Source organism: Athene noctua, chromosome 2, assembly GCF_965140245.1.
Source record: "Athene noctua chromosome 2, bAthNoc1.hap1.1, whole genome shotgun sequence".
Taxonomy (NCBI): domain Eukaryota; kingdom Metazoa; phylum Chordata; class Aves; order Strigiformes; family Strigidae; genus Athene; species Athene noctua.
In genome coordinates, this window is record NC_134038.1 from 155,379,987 (window position 1) to 155,396,658 (window position 16,672).

Here is a 16,672-nt window from a genome sequence, read left to right on the forward strand (position 1 = left end):
CTTGCTTCCCATGTTCAGATTAAATATTTGGAGATGCTATTAAATTTCTGTGCTAACATCTGTGTTGCCTCTTTTGTTGGCATTGGGGATGTGGTCCTTGCTGACCATGACCCGCTATGGATTGGGTTGCCTGTGGATTTGATAGCTGAGCTCCCAGTTGATGGTGTGTTACCCTTCCCAGCTATGGGACTTGCACCATTTCCATTAACAAGCCCTCAGAGTCAGGTGAGCCCCAGGCACCCCTGGGGGGCACACAATTCATTGAGAGCACAGCTACCAGAGCTAAAGAGCAAAACCAGCCAGGCACTCCCAGACTGGAGGTGTTACTGGGAGGGGGGGAAGTGTTACTGGTTGACAGTGAAAGCAGCCCGACAGCCTGTCTGCTGCCTCACCAGAGGAAAAAGGACTATATATTATTTACAGTTATACTTCAGGGAATGGATACTGTATATTATCTTTACCGGTATTTATTTTCAACAAAAATCTGGCTTATTAAGCAGCTGTTTGCAAACGGCAAAAATTACCTCACAGAGCACCAGAAAGTTCAGTTTGATTTTCTGAAGTTTCTGTCTGTGATGTCAAGCTGATATTTTATTAATGACCCCTTGACTTTTGAAATCAGCCCTTGTTTCCAATCAAGTCCTAGCCATAGGGGTTACTTACAGGGAAAGTGCACACAAAGTCCTATTTCTTTGAGAACAGCAGAAATGAGTGACTTTATAGGTCAGAAATGTCCAATTCTGCAACTCTATTAAGGTTTCTGCTCAGCAACTGCTGCCTCTGCTGCCTTCAGGGGTTGTCACGCTTATCTCTCTCCATTTCTGAAGAGAGCATTAAGTGCCTGAAAGCCCTGTCCTGGTCTGCAGATGTGGAGGTCCCTCCTTCCCCTAACAGCACCTCTAGCCTAAGGCACCCTGGTCCTTGGGAGCACATGGAAGTAGAAATGTCAGGTGACATGGATGGGTGGAAAACTACCTGGAAAAAAAAGTTCTGGATTCTAAAGGGAATTAGATAAGTAGGATTACAGTTTGATAAATGCCCCAAGTCAGCATTGCTGCAAAAATTAGTCTCACTGTATGTATCCTTGCATTGACTCGATTTTCCAGGACTCCCTGGTGAGCTAAAGAGAGAACTGATGCAGCTGAAAGCCATTCAGCAGAAGAATCCTATATAATCTTATGGAAAGAGTGATGTGAGAGTAGGAACAAGGAGTGGTGGAGGGCAAGTTTGCTCCTGTTAGTGAGAGCGCCACTTTCTGGCAAATTTAAGGGTTCTGTAACCAACATGAGATGAAGGCCAGAGACACAGTGTATGTTATCTTGCCACTGTGTGGCAGAAATATGCTGATATTCTGCTCTCCTATCCTCATCCCCTGTCACATTCTCCAGGTCCTACCCTCAATATGTTCTGCTGCAATACAGCTTTTTGGGTTCTCACGTGGTTGTTTTCTAATCCAGAACTATCCTCTGTGACACAGAGTCAGCAAAATCAGGGTCTCCTTTAAGCTTGTGGTGCCTCTGACCATGCCGATGCTGGTAACTGGAAATTCTTCCTTCCTCTATAGATTATCTCTAGACAAGTCAGTAGTTCTCCATCACTGCCTCTACTATCCCCATCACAGAAGACACTTGGATGCATTTTGGATGCTTCTCTAGCCTTGTCTACACTTTCATTTTCAGGAGTTATTCAGACTCTTCTGTGGCATTGCCTGGCAGCACTTGCACCCTTCCTCAGCCCCCCTGGGGGAAATGAGCGAGAAGGGTGCCCAGGAGGGTGGGAGAGAGCAAGAGGCCAGTGAGGGGCAAAGCAGGGGGAGGCTGGAGGGACCAGTAACTGGTCCTCCCTGCAAGCCCTGTCAGTACCCTTGCTGGAAGCATCACCTTTCTCACCACCTGGCTAGGCAATTCCTGTCAGTGTTAACCAGACTTCATTCTCTCAGGGAGGAGGCCGGCTTTCCCTGCCAGACACTATGTTGTGGTTTAACCCCAGGCAGCAACTAAGCACCATGCACTGCTTGCTCACTCCTCCCCCCTCCCATTGGGATGTGGAGGAGAATCAGAAAAAAGGTAAAATTCACAGGTTTAGATAATAACAGTTTAATAACGAACATAAAGTAAAATATAATAATAACAATAATAATAAGAGATAATAATAATAATAATGAAAAGGAATACAACAGAAAGAGAGGGAAATAAAACCTAAGACAAGTGACGCACAGCGCAATTGCTCACCACCCGCTGACCGATGCCCCAGCAGTGATCCGCCCCTCCTGGCCAACTCCCCCCAGTTTATATACTGAGCATGACACTATGGTATGGAATATCCCTTTGGATACTTGGGGTCAGCTGTCCCAGCCATGATGCCTCCCAACTTCTTGCATACCTGCTTTGCTGGCAGAGCATGGGAAACTGAAAAATCCTTAACTTGGGATAAGTGCTCCTTAGCAACAACTAAAACATCGGTGTGTTATCAACATTATTCTTACACTGAATCCAAAACACAGCACCGTACCAGCTACTGGAAAGAAAATTATCTCAGCCAAAACCAGGAGACACTAACACTCACAAAGCATGATGAGTGGCAGATGTAAAGTTTGAGTAAACAGTCCCATAAAAAGCATGACTGGATGCTGAATAGTATCACCAACTTAAAGCATGGAATTATGACCCCCTAATTCTGCTCATTGTCATCCTCAGCCTTAACATCACTAGCATCTATTTTTACTTGGAAGAAAACCAACTATCTAGTATTTTTTGTGATGCTATGGTGTAGGGTATTGCAAATGTGTATATTTTTACGTGAATAAACCAGCATGATTTTAACACATTCATGAACAAGACTGATCAAGCTGGATGGTCAGGACGTACTGCTTGTAAACGTGTGTTTTGTTTTTTGAAACTTGCTAAATTCAGATACAAAATGCTTTTCATTTATATGCATATTTGCAGGAAGGACTTATTTAACTTTTTCAGCACATAGTCATTTTGTTTGTTAACAACTTTATTATGACAGAAGGGTTATAATATAGTGTTACAAAGGTATGCAGTGCCTACAAAAACACATGCCAGGTATTTTCTTTCATCAACAATGTTGCTATAGGAGGACACAAAAATGTTGTGTCATTTTCCACCTTCTTACCCACTACAAGGAAAAACTGATCTGTGAATGTAGATCGGAGTAGTTCATTGCTTTCTTAATGACACATAATTAACTAGTAGTGAACTATACATTCAAGTTGGCTCCTTAAGTCTCCATAGTTCCCCAACCACTTTTGAATCTGGTTGGTAGTCGTCTTCCTTTTTACTGTGATCCTTTTGGGACAAACGCCTTCTTGGACAGTTTTTTCTCAGACACACACACATTGCAAGCTCTCACATTTCTATCTGAACAGATGTTGTGATCCAAATTATTTGCCAAGGGTAGGCCATGCAAACACCCCCCCATCTCACTTGTGTTATGAACTTCAGTCATTTCCAACTTTTGGTGTTATATAGCATTACTCAGACTCTGACCTCAAAATACTTTTCTCATGATCAGACCTCCCAAGAGATATAGAGAAGCTTGAAGCAAGAAGGAAGACAGGGAAAAAAGGCTACAGAAGAGACAGGATCCTATAAAGTGACGATCTTGGTGGGACCAAAAGCAGTAAGACTGTACAGGTACAGCAAGATCAACCAATCATTATTTGATTGCTGTTTGATGTGCAAGAGAGTTTGAAGGTGAAGTAGAAAAGAATGGAAAGATTCAGAAGTATGAAAATGTGGACTTCAACTGCATCATGGGGAGACACTCATTGGAAACTGATCAGCTGATAACCTCTAATTTGCTAGATGATTAAAATACTATCCCACTGGCTCTAGGCGAAAAAATGCAACCTTATGTAGATAGCAAGAAGAAGAAATATATATTAGCCATTTCTGTCTTGGGTTATAGCAGTCAGAGATTTATTACTCTTTTGGGATAGGTGTAAAGCAGCTGAGCTATGAAAGCCTGAATGCCTTTCATGGAATTATTTTGCTTATTTTGTCCTCTTTTCCAGTGGAGTTCAGTTCTGTCTTCAGAAACAGCAACTGACCATGCCTCACTGAGATCTTATAAGCTTTTTAGCCACACCAGGTTTGTTAGCTTTATCCATCCCTCCAACCCAAGCAGTAACACTTCAATCTCTTCTACCAGTACAGATTCTAAATTTATAGAATTGATTTCAAGCTAGAGATACTGTGAGTAATTAGTTCTAAGCTTTAGAATTGCACAAAACCAACATAAGATAAAAGACCTAAAATATTTGACTTTTTAAGGCAACTGCTGTCTGAATGATCTAAACAAAATGATCCTCACTGTTAAACTTTTTTTTTTTTAATTGAACAACTCTGTAAATAAAAATAAAGGCTTTTGTATGAAGTTACAATATTCATTTTGGTAAAAATGTGCGATTTTTGTTGTTAGAGACATTTTCATAATGTGGGAAAGAGAACAAAACTCTTTTCTGCTGCAGTAATACCATCTCCAAAAGGTGATTTTGAGAAAATATTTTAAGAAATAGCTATTTATTGCTGTTTTGTTTTTAAAAAGTTGGTTTAATTGTTCAGCTCATTTAGGAAGTTACACTTGTCTTAACAGTGAAGGAACAGACCTACCCAGAAGGAACAACAGCTTCCCTGATATTTGATGAGTTATGAGATATTTATGTGAGAAATAAATATGTATGTGGAAAATTATATAGATCTTTATGTTGCAAAAATCTGTACCTTATTCCATAAAAAAATGCTTTTTTGTGTTTCTACATACTTTGCAAATTCTCTTGAGTCTCCTGTTAGTGCCTTTGACTTCACAAACCTTGATGTGACCACAGTAAATCAGAAAAGCCCATGCCCTTTCCTCTATCTCCTCCAAGTGCACCCACAGCTCACTGGGTAGCACTGTGAGGAAATTCCAGAGGTAAATTTCCAGTTTAAGAGCTGAGAAACTGGAGGTGGTTCACCCCATTATTTCAGGGAGCAGGTGCACAGAGCCCCGCATGAGTCTGTTGCGCTGTTTCCAGGGCCCACCCTGACTTTCTGAGGAGGGGGTTTGCCGTGCCTGTCCAGCACCGTGCTCTGCCAGGTCCAGGTCCATGCACTCTGCAAGAGGTCAATGCTAGCAGCAAGACAACCTGCTGCGGAGCATGCCCACCTTTTGCTTGAAGAGGCGGCTTCCGCTCAGCACGAACGACAGCAGGTCCAGACAGCTGAGGGCAGTCAGACTTAAAAAAACTTCATTGTAGCTTTCTAACTGGTCAAAATCATCCACATGCTGTATGTAGTAGGCCCTAAAGAGGTGGTAGGGAAGGAAGCAAATTATGATGACACAGATGAAAATCAGGTTTTTCACTTGGGCCCAAAACTCTTGGTGTGACCAGAGGGAGGTGGAAAGTCTCCTTGCCACTTTTACCAGGATGAAAACCTGCAGGCCCAAGAGGACACAAGTAATGCAGGCGACAGATACAATTATGGTGTAGTTCAGGGCTTTCACACTGTCCTGCTGTAGTTCTTTGTGGAACTTAAAGCATATTGTATCGTTGTATGAGCCTGAGCGTCCGTATTCAAAGAACAAGACTGGCACTACAAAGACCATGACAAAGACCCACACGGCAGCGCTTGCCGCAATGGCGTGTAGCTTCCTGTAAAACTCCACCTTGTCCTTCCATTGAAAGAAAATGAGCCACCGGATCACCAGCGTGATCACGTAGAATAGGAAGGTCAGGTACATGTGGATGTGCACCATTGCACTCACCATTTTGCAAAGTGGCATCTTGAATACCCACTTCTTGTTGACATAGTAGTGCAGGCGGAAGGGCACCGTGAAGAGGAGGAGGCTGTGCACAACGACCAGGTTAATGATGGCTGTTGTGGTCACGGACAGAGTGTTCATCTTGACCAGCACAAATGACATTGTGATGGACCCAATCCCACCTCCAGCAAAGGCAACTGAGTAGGAAGTAATCAGTATGGCACTCATGGTGCTGGTGTGAGTGAAGGCACATGTGGAGTCACTGCAGTTCCCATTCTCTTCAGTCATGTTCCTGAAATCTTCCTTGTACATATTCTAGAAATGAAGGAATACATAAAGGTTAAGATAAGGTAGGAATGAGAGGGACCACCTGAAAAGCCAGCAGAGATTTCCACCTCGATATTGCTCTCTGTGTTATTAATTCTCCTCTCTTCTGAGCATCTGCATCCTTTTGCAAGGAAGATCAGAGATATTGTTCAAATTCTGTACCTCATTCATCAGTTTATTTGCAACACAAATCTGCCTTTACCAGAGCCAGATAATAACCATATGTTGCTCTATCAAAGTTACAAATTTTGTTTGTTACTGAGCGCTGAGTTTTGCACACATTATAGTCAACTCCTTCTCTATGAACAGTTTATCTGAGTAAGGGTTTAAACACCATGGATACCCAAGCTCCATGGAGATCCTGCTCAGATCCTGCCAGATCGAGTAGCGTGGGCAGTGCTGTCCTGGCGCTCAAGGCCATTTCACATCTAGTATGTGGTAATCGGGTGTTACAAAATGGGCTGTTAGAAAACATTAGGAAATTACATCCTGGGTTAGTATGAATAAGCCTGCTTGGCCCGAGCTGAGACTAGATGAAAATTAATAGCAAGTTAATAAATAAACTATATATATTTTAATATTATACTGTTTCAAATAGGGATTAAATATAATTCTTGTAATTCTAAATGTAACTTCTGGTAGAATTTTTAAGTACTACAAGATCACGTGGGAGGGGAAGAGTTCAGGTAGGGTGTTATCCCGAAGCATGTTTGCATCTCTGAAAGTATCAAGAGGATGTCCGTGCTACAGTCACAGAAAAGAAGCAGGGGAAATTGAACACTGCTGGGCTCTGCACTATCCTAGATATACTGTTACTGCTACCCAAAGTATAATTTAAAACGGACTCTGGTATATCATCCATTTCACCGATGAATCCCACAACACAAGAGGGGGGTTTCTCTTGCAATTTTTCTTTTAATACCACAGTGTTGTTAATTTCACAAAGTAGTTCCTCTATCTCTTTGTATGAGTGATGAGTTTATGTTCATTTTTAGGCAGCACATACTGTCCGAAGTTTGGAGGGGAAAAAAGTTCTTTAGCAGTTCTCTCTTTTGTGGAAAAGAGGAAATATCTGTAACAGTTTTATAAACGGGTTTTCCTCAGTGAGGAATGAATATCTGTGATGCATCTCAGATATTTTTTGTGGCTTCTTAGCAATATTTCTAAGTATTCACCTCTACAGTAATAGAGATCTCTTTATATATTGAAAAGTCAGTTATTCTCTAGCTATTCCAATGCATCTAAGACTCCAGGTATTTTACTGTAATCAACATAAATATATGCCATATCTCAGATTGATGTGTTGGTTGTTGGCACTTACTGACCTTTTCTGTTTGAAACTGCATTTCAGAGTTATATGGACAACTAATTCCAGAGCATTATGAGAAGTAAAATGGGTTGCAATGAAAGAGCTTTTTCTCAAAAGTTCTGCTGATTGACACACTGCAGCTCTTGCATCATAAACCATGTAAGTTCCTCCCAGTTCTGTTCTTGTTTCTGAGATGTTGTGTTTCAGCCTTACCACCATGCAAACCAGAAGGTATTAGTAATAGCTGTTCATCAGTTTTGCCAGGTTGTTAAGATTGAATTTGAAAAGATGTCTCTAAAAAGTGGCATTATTACACTGTTTTAATTTAAAATGCATATTTAAAGTTTAAAAAGTGCCACAGACCTAAAGGCAACATGCTGGAAATGGGGGTTGGTGTGAGCAGCCCCAGCAGCAAGGCTGTGCTTGGAGTGGAAGGACCCCTCACAGTCACCCTTTGGATCCTAGCAGTGAAATGTGAGCTGAAGGCAGGAAGGAACAGATAAGCAGAAGTCAGATAACTGATATTTTCTTCAGACATTCTTATTAAGAGGACAACCAGAGACCTATTTCTGTCTGCAAATAAGCAACTGAGACACTGAAATGCAGGTTTCTGCAGAATTTTGTCATCATTGCTAGATTCCTACATTATAAGATTCTGCAGGAAACCTCATTTTCATTAATCTTAAAAAAAAAGCTACTAGCAGCTATGATATGAGATTATTAACTCCCAAATACTACAGGCATGCCACTGAAGTGTCATTGCATGATGAATATAGAGTGTACCATGACACAGGGTGTGTTTCACAGAGGAAACACTGCTTTCCGGTGGAATGAGGTTTCCTATCGTACTTACATTCACACAGTTATAACTTACTGGCCTGAAATACAACTAACAAGTCCTTTGTCCAGAATTTAACAGGAGGCACATGGAATGAGAATGAATGCAGGTCTTACTGAGCCTTACTGGAAACATGAGCTATGGAAGTGTCCAGGAGCAGGAAAATATCTCACAGCAGAGGAGGAACAACAGAAGAGACCACTGAGAGTGGTATCAAGTTATCTAAGAAATTATCTTCCCCCATGCTGCTTAGCCCCTTGACGATGTCAGCTGGTGTAAGTCTACAAAGCTGTAACAACAATGCTTCAGTACTGAATCCAACTTGCTTTAAACTAGCTTTTTAAACTATCTTATCATTACCTTGCATTTTACAGAGTGGCTGTACCCTGGTCACAGAGTTTAGTCTCATTCCTTCTTGCCTCCTCCCCACACACCCCCTGGCCTCAATGTCTGCATCACCAAGGAGCTCCTTCAGGATTGTACTTTTCCTCATCCAGGCAGATTCGCTTCATGCACATTAATGTTAGGTCTCGACATCTGTGAGAACGGAAGGAGCTCAGAGACAACTTAAATCATTGAGCATCCAAAAGCAGTTTCTCCTCAAGGATATGTTTCCGTGCCTTCCTACCCTCTCTAGCTACTGCCAGTTCAGTGATATTGCTCGTTTTGGAGCCAGGTTTGGTCTTCTTATGTGTTGAGCCTCTCATTACCTGGCTAAATTTCTGCTGGACATGCGTTTTGAACAGCCATGAGGTAACAATGGGAACCACTTCATTTGAATGCCATAGCAGTTAAAGAAACATCTGCTGGTGCCAAGGGCTTGGGGGCAATTGCCAAAAGAGCTATGTTTCATTTTGACAAAGGAGGTAGATTGCTAAGAGGCCAGATGCTGGGTTCTTTCAGAAGTATGAACCACAAAATATTTTCGTGCACTCAGGATTCATCAGTTATCAGTGTGGATAAGGCCATGACGTTCATCTCCTGTGACTTTCTGTGCAGCACAGTCCACGGGACTTCCCTGGATGACGGCTCTCTTGAGGCCAGAGCACCTCACTTACTTACAAAAACGCTTTGGTCTCTGCCAAAATTTTCACAGTAAAGGAATATTAATTCCAACCTTCAGGAACTTGTTTCTCTTTTATTTTACTGTTAATTCTCCTACTGTTTGTTTGTTTGTTTGTTTAAAGTGAACCATATTTCTAGACAGAATTTGTACAACCTCAGCTTTCAGGCATAGTTTGTGCTTCTGATTTTGCCTTCAGATTTAAAAGCCATTTCTCAACGATTTTGGTTTTTCCCTATAGATACATGGAGATAAGTAGAGATAAGAGACAGAAGATACTTATTTTCTTTTTATCCCAGTCATACTTGTGGCTCTTCACTGAACTGCCTCCATCAGCATTGTGCTCCTATTTGATTCTTAGATGAACAGCTTTGCATTTGGCAGTGGTAAAATGCATGTTGCTAGTTTGCACCTGACTCAGCAATCCAGATCACGCTGTCACTGGCTTGTTTCCTTCATCGTTTACTCTTTACCCAACTAGGTTCATTGGTCACCATTATGTTACATCAACATTACATCAACTTATTAAAAAAAACCCCAAAACCTCATCTGTCAAAAACAATGACAATCTTCAAATCTCTGCCAAACAGTGAGCTCTACTCTCTGTATAACAAGCTTTTGCAAAATTTATCCCACCACATAAGTCTGCTGAGGGACTGGCATGCTTCACACAGATGTTCATGTGTTCAGACAGTTGGGTTTGCAGAAGCTGCATTTGCAGCCTGCATGCACCCAACTGAGAAGTTTCATTTCAATTTGGAGAGGAAAAAAGTTCAATTCAAATGAAATATTTCTATTTTTGACAGACTTAATAAAATGGAAAATGAGTATTTGTCAGAACTGACATTTCTGCATTAAACTAGACTAGGTTGGAGGCAGTGCAAAGTACAAATATGACTTAACAAAAGTCTGTTTAAAAGGAGCATTTGTTTCACAAACATCCACATTTAGTCTCAGAGATTCTTTCTGTTGAGAGCATTGTAATTGCTTTTCGATTTGCTCTAATTTCATGTTGTGTTATCATAAAGTAGTTTATGCCACTAGATTAGAATATTTGCAGAATTCTCTTAATTTCAAAATAGCCACACACACCTGAAGTTTGTTGTATAAACACCTACTTAAAGGAAAACACGACAAATTAAAAATAAGAAATATCAAATGTGTGTTTACATTTAGATATTGACTTTTTTCAAACAACTTTTAGTGATTCTTCTAACATTCACTAGCTTATTGACTCATGTCTTGCAGGCTGGATCATTATACTGATCCTTTTTATTTTAAATTCAGTCTATTGAAGAACAAATGGGATGGAAAAGCATGTTGACTTAGTCCTGTTTTGTTTGAGATTTTTGCTGTTTTTACACAAAAATGAAAATCATGGAACCTTCCTAAAAATCATTATTTACCATCCTAGCTGTGTCTTATCAAAGAGAACAAACTTACCCTTCTGGTCTTTACAGAGATTGGATGATATCAAATACACACACAAAGATGGATAAAAACAAAATTAATTGCCTCCCAGTTGTAGGAGACAGTGTAGAACTACAGGACAGCAATATGAAAAAGGATGAAACAATGTTTTCTTGCAGTAGGAAATTACAAATAACAATGATGAAAACACTTGTCCAGAAAAGCTTTAAAAACTGCTAGAAATAAAACTACTAGACAATTAGATACTTTTTTTTCCCCTAAAATTACAAGCATTATTTTAAAAGCATTGCAAACCAAGGCTTTTGTTCATTCTGTATATACCTACAGATTATAGTTTACCTCCAATCTTCAAGTGTTGTTTACTTGGCTCTTTATTTTATGTAAGTTCTAAGAACAAAAAGCAAACCACCTGATATTTTGAAGAGTCATTGCCTTACTTATTTCTTTGAGCCTATGATAAAAAATCAACCATGATTGCCCTACATGAGGGCAGGGCTACCCATAAGCACACAACCTCAGGAAGATTTTTAGTTGCATCACAGGATCCCCTAATTTGCAGCTATTTCTTAGCCATAGGAGGTCTTCAAAGGCTCCCATTTCTGAACAGTTACATTCTTCTACTGACTAAAACGATCGAGTCTACACACAGATGTAAGCCCCACAGATCACAAAAACACTCGTTTGGAAAGGTTATTCCCCAGAATGGAAGCGATCATTTGAAAAAGTGTTTTGGGAAAACAGGGTAAGACAGGAACAAAATATGATCTATATCATAACTGATGAAGTGTGGGTTTAGTTATGGTTAAAGTATCATCAAAGTGTAAGGGATGAAACAAAGCTCACCCTGAAGCCCAGCACCATCCCTCAGCCCTGCTTTTTGTCAAGATTGTAGCTCAGCATCTGGATCTCCGGTCTTGGTGCCATTGATATAACTGTAGGGTGCTAGCAGAATGAAACTAGGAGATTTGATCAAAAAAATATTTGCCATATCATTATCATAGGCTCATCAGTGGCGATGGTTGCCGTGTGGTGTGTGTGGTAAAAGATGTCTTACTGCAGGACTGAGTCTCTGCGAGGAGCCCGTGAAAGGTCAATTTTGCCCTCCTGCAGGCTTAACTCATTTCTGTCAGAACACACAGTTATATCCGAGTAAAACAGTTTTGAAAACAACGGTATGAACATTCAACACTTACATCTAATCTTACATAAGAACATTTTAACTGACTACATCCTGTTGCTTCACATTTGGTTAAAAAAAACACAAGGGATGTACTGTTCTGTGGTACTTCACAACAGACTGGTATGTGATGGAGATTCTCTTTCTGCATTTTGCAATTTTACCAGCACCTAACAGCTAAAGAGCTGTCCAGATAATATTAAAAAGTGATCATAATAATAATAATAATGTTAGACTCTTACCTAGTACCTTTTTGCAGTTGATCTCAGAGCTCTGTTAAGAGGCATACATATCATTGTTCCCATGCTACAGCTAAAAAGCTGAAACCTCTGTGTCAAAGCCAGACATAAATCTAAGATATCCTTAAATCAAGTCCTGTACCTTCTCAAGTTAGTCCTGTTATCTTGGCTGCTTGTAGATCTTGTTCTAGAATCAATACATCCCAGTTAATAGTGGAAAGAAAGCCAAGATATCTTAAAGACTTGTAGGTAGCATCTGAGTGTGGGTTTTTTTTAAAGTTATATAATATTGTTGATACATATAATAAGTGAATATATAAAAAAATTTAATACATATGTTAAAATGTATAATATCATTGGTATATATTTTTGATACATAAGACAATTAGATAAGTTATATAATATTGTTGATAAATAACAATGTTGTTTTCCTAAGCTTTTGCAGTTGACTTCTTTCCATATGTTTGCACTCTGCAAATCTTCAATTCTTGCACTGACCCAGGATTAAAACAAATATTGAAATACCAGAGTCTGGTCTGAGACAGGCATCCTAATTGTCTTTGTTGTCTCTAAGTTGTAGTTAGTACCAAGTTCTAGACAGGTATAGAAAGATTAATACACATGATTGCAATTCATTTTCCCTGCTGAACTGATGCAATTTTGCCCAAGATTTAAAAACAGGTATGATCTCTGGAATATGTTTCTCTCGCTGCAGTTCAAAGAATAGATTCCAGACTGGTATGTTTGTATTTGCACCAGTAATGTACTGAGCTGGTGGCAGAATGTGATTATTTTAGAACACCACACACCAACTGAATTTAAACACAGGTACTAGAGAGGCACTTATTTTGTAAGTTTTGAGTAATTGCTGATGGTCATGACAATACCCCAAAATCTATGTATGATAGTGAGTTTGCACAGTACCGTTGTATCATCTAGATCAGACCTTCATCTAGTTTAAATTCGCATTATAGTTCCTGGGCCAAGGCCGTTTAACAATAGTTGAAAGCCTGGCCTAGATTTCAAGGGCTACTTGTTCTGAGAGTAGCATCAAGACTCCTTGACTCTGGATTACAGGAAAGGTTCTTGAGAAAGAGAACTGTGTCCTTTATGGTCAGGCATACTACATGATGTTAGTGATTATTCAGGTGTTCTGAACTCAGAGATGTACACAGAATAACCATGGCAACCCAGTGTTTTGGTTTTCTCCATTTATTGCTCCAGGACTCAAGGATTTGGAGTGCTGATTCAGAAGTGGACCAGGCAGGGTGCTAAGAGGTATGCAGGTGTTGTGGTTGGGTCTTCTGGAAAACTACTCCTCTCTTTCACTTAATTAGGTGGCAGAAAGCAAAGAATAAGATCCACCTGAACACCTTAAAGTCACTGTGGGTAACCTGAGTTTTAGTTAGTTAAGGGTAAAGCTGGAGTAACACTCCTGAAAACTCCAAGCTGATGGTGGTAGCATAGAATCTGGCCCCAGAGCGGTCTCTAAACCTGCAATTACTAATGGTGAGTTTTGAAATATTTCCCAAAGTGCAAGGGACAGTTACCTGAATAAATCAGATTTGCTGGACAGTTGATCAGACTTCTGCCAGACAGAAAATGCTATTAGAAGTAGCAAAGTATTCCTTAATTATATAATTTTATTGTACACTGGAAGAGCTAGAACCTGCTTGTCATTACATTCATGAAAGAATCAGGATGTGAATTATTGAAAAACTACTCCAATGCTGGTTACTAGGCTTCTTTGTTCCTTGTATATATTCAGACCCATCACATAAACTCCATTTATATTAATAAATATAAGCCTGTTTATACCAGCCAAGGCATTGTCCATTAGTTGTATATTAGTCTTGCAGTAAGACATGAGCCTGATTCTCCTCTCTAGCATACAATTCTAATACTATCCAGTTCCAGTTTCACCAGTGACACCTCTGAGTCTGGTGGGACAGCATATCAAGGCCCTGTTTCTTCAATTTTCCCTTTGATTTGTGCCTGAATATAAAGGAGCCAGTTGCAGCTATGGCACAAAGATGGGCTCCTCTGAAAGTGCCTTTCAAAATCCTGCAGTAGAGATATCAGGGGGCTGGCCAGGTTAAGAAAGGTTCAGTTTCTTGTCAATCTATCCTTTCCTAAACTGGGGAAAATCCCATATTGCAATGTATGTTTGACTGTGAAAGGGATGGGTTTAGTAGATGTACCTGTGGATTGACCAACACCAAGTGTTGATCAGCAGTTCCTTCGGCCTTTTCTTAGGATGGGTCAGAGAAGTGTCCTCAAGCAAGGACAGTGTCTGCCTCCGAGGTAAGAGGATGAGATACAGGGAGAGCATCATCCACTACATCTTGTGCTCCTTATGCAAAGCCCAGAACTGCTCAGAGTCCCTCCCAGTACCAGCTATGGGTCTGGTCCTAGTATGTAAGACTGGCTGGATCAGTTATTAAGCTGTGATTGTGACAGATTAATTGCAATTTATCGTTAAGTAAAAGTTCAACTGCTAACATGAATAGCTGAAAGGCCGAATGTAGAGTGAGTAACTTTTAGCTGCTACGAGCAAAATCATATTTTTAACTCATATTTCGAATGTGTCTTACTATTTCAAGCACCTGAATAGAAAGGCATTAACCAACTACAAAAGAAAAAATGTTCTATATCAATAACAGCCAAAAACATTTTGTAGATAATAGGTTTCTTAAAATGTCTCTATCTGGATTATGAAGTAGTTGTGATTTGTGGCTGTCACCCAGGCTGTGCAAGGCATCCTATGAGTGAGAAATATTGCCTGTGACACATCTGAAAGAACATTTTGGAAAAATATAGGGAGGAAAATGTGACTTGAATTCCTTGTTTCGCACATCTTTTCACCGCAAAGATATAAATTCAAGTTCATCTGAAAAGTGGAGATACATCTGGTGGCCTCTTCTTAGTTGCCTTTTCTAATTTAGGAGGAAAAAATACCCATGTTGCAAGTTACTATCCCTGGGCACTTTTACTCAAATTTTCTTAAAAGTACTTGAGTCAGAGTGGTGTGGAGAAAGTCTGCCTATCTCATTACCTTTCCCTCCTTTGGAAGCACCGAAATTGCACCTCATTCCATACTGAAGTATAGCATATCAATAAAACCACATCAAATTTCTATTCAGCTCTTATCATAACACAGATCTTTCAACAGAGAAGTACTGGAAACAAAACCTAAATCCACATCAAAATCTGCTGTACTTTTTTAAAAGGGGGGGTGTGGGTGGGAGGAATTGCAAATCTAGAAAACAATTGTTCTAACACTAATAATTTGCCCACCTTTCCCTGTACGTACTTCTGTTTTCTACTGACACTCTGCTTTGGCCTCAGGGGTTGGCACTGAGGATGAGAGGAGCAATCAGAACCACATACAAAAGATATCTGTGCAGACCCCAGTCTAAATAGACCTTTTTGAGAAGGTGTCTTATTTATTTTTAACAGCTGCACATTTCCAGCAGTCTATCACCAACTTTAATATCAACTTGTTCTGCAGGATTTTACTAGTTCGCATCTGTAGCATGCCAGTAGGTTTTTCAGTAGATACACCTTTCATCAGGAATCCAGCACAGCAATTCACTTATTATCAGAGTTTGTTATCACCAGGATTAAAAAAAATAGAGCGGGGTCCTGACTGACAAGGATATACATTACTCCTGCCATAAGGATGACATTAAACTGCAGAGAATGAAATCATATATGTGGTACCATGCCACTCCTATATGCATATATGCCTTTCCCTTCACCTAAAAAGACAGTCCTCATCCTAAAATTTGTTTGAACTCCATACTAGCCTCTCACTAATTGCCTGCTGAGGCAGGCAGCGTGTTATAAAGAAGAATATATTTTTTAAAAAGATTACAGCACAAGTCTATTTTTACTCGCCCTCAAAATGTTCACTGCAATTGCTAATACTCCTTTATTCTCAGACTGTTTACTTCATTTGATTTCTGACTGCAGAGGTAATACAAACTCTATCACCAGATGCACGGAAAAAAATTGCTTTACTAATGATCACTTTCATGCTGAATATAGAGATATTTATGAAATTTAGTATGCTAAAATGTATTGTCTGTGTTGGCAGAGGAACAAATCTCCGTTCATTAGTTTAAGAGTGTCTGCCTAGGAGCAGTACAGAAAGCTAAGCTTATTACCAGTACTGCTAGATTAATAACAAAGATGTTTTCCTACCTCAGCACAATGAAATACATGACTTTGCTACTACAGTTAGACAGGAATTCAGGGCTCCTCCTATTTTTTTCAGAAATGGGGAATTTACTGCAAGAGAATTGTTCCGTGCTGCATTCATTAAGTACCTTGATTTGCAAGAGCCTTTCCTGATCAGCACAGCTAAAGACTGCATAATAGCATGAGGCGCTGTATGCATACAAAGCATTCTTTTACATCAAATATTTTGAGCTGAAATGGTTCATTTTGCTGTTAAATCTGGAGGTTTCTATTCTGAGCTAATGATAAACATTTGTGTTAAATTAAGATCTTCAAT

At 39.8% G+C, this 16,672-nt stretch overlaps 1 protein-coding gene across 1 annotated transcript; it reads right to left on the reverse strand.

Moving 5' to 3' along the window:
• Positions 1-5,136: 5,136 nt before the first annotated feature.
• LOC141957154 (putative G-protein coupled receptor 141) lies at positions 5,137-6,081 on the reverse strand. The gene has a single exon (XM_074898154.1). The coding sequence runs from the start codon at positions 6,079-6,081 to the stop codon at positions 5,137-5,139; it is 945 nt and encodes a 314-aa protein (XP_074754255.1).
• Positions 6,082-16,672: the final 10,591 nt, after the last annotated feature.

What these genes read in the sequence shown, in the direction of transcription:
- LOC141957154 (XM_074898154.1), bottom strand. Translation starts at nt 6,081, where the DNA reads ATGTACAAGGAAGATTTCAGGAACATGACTGAAGAGAATGGGAACTGC.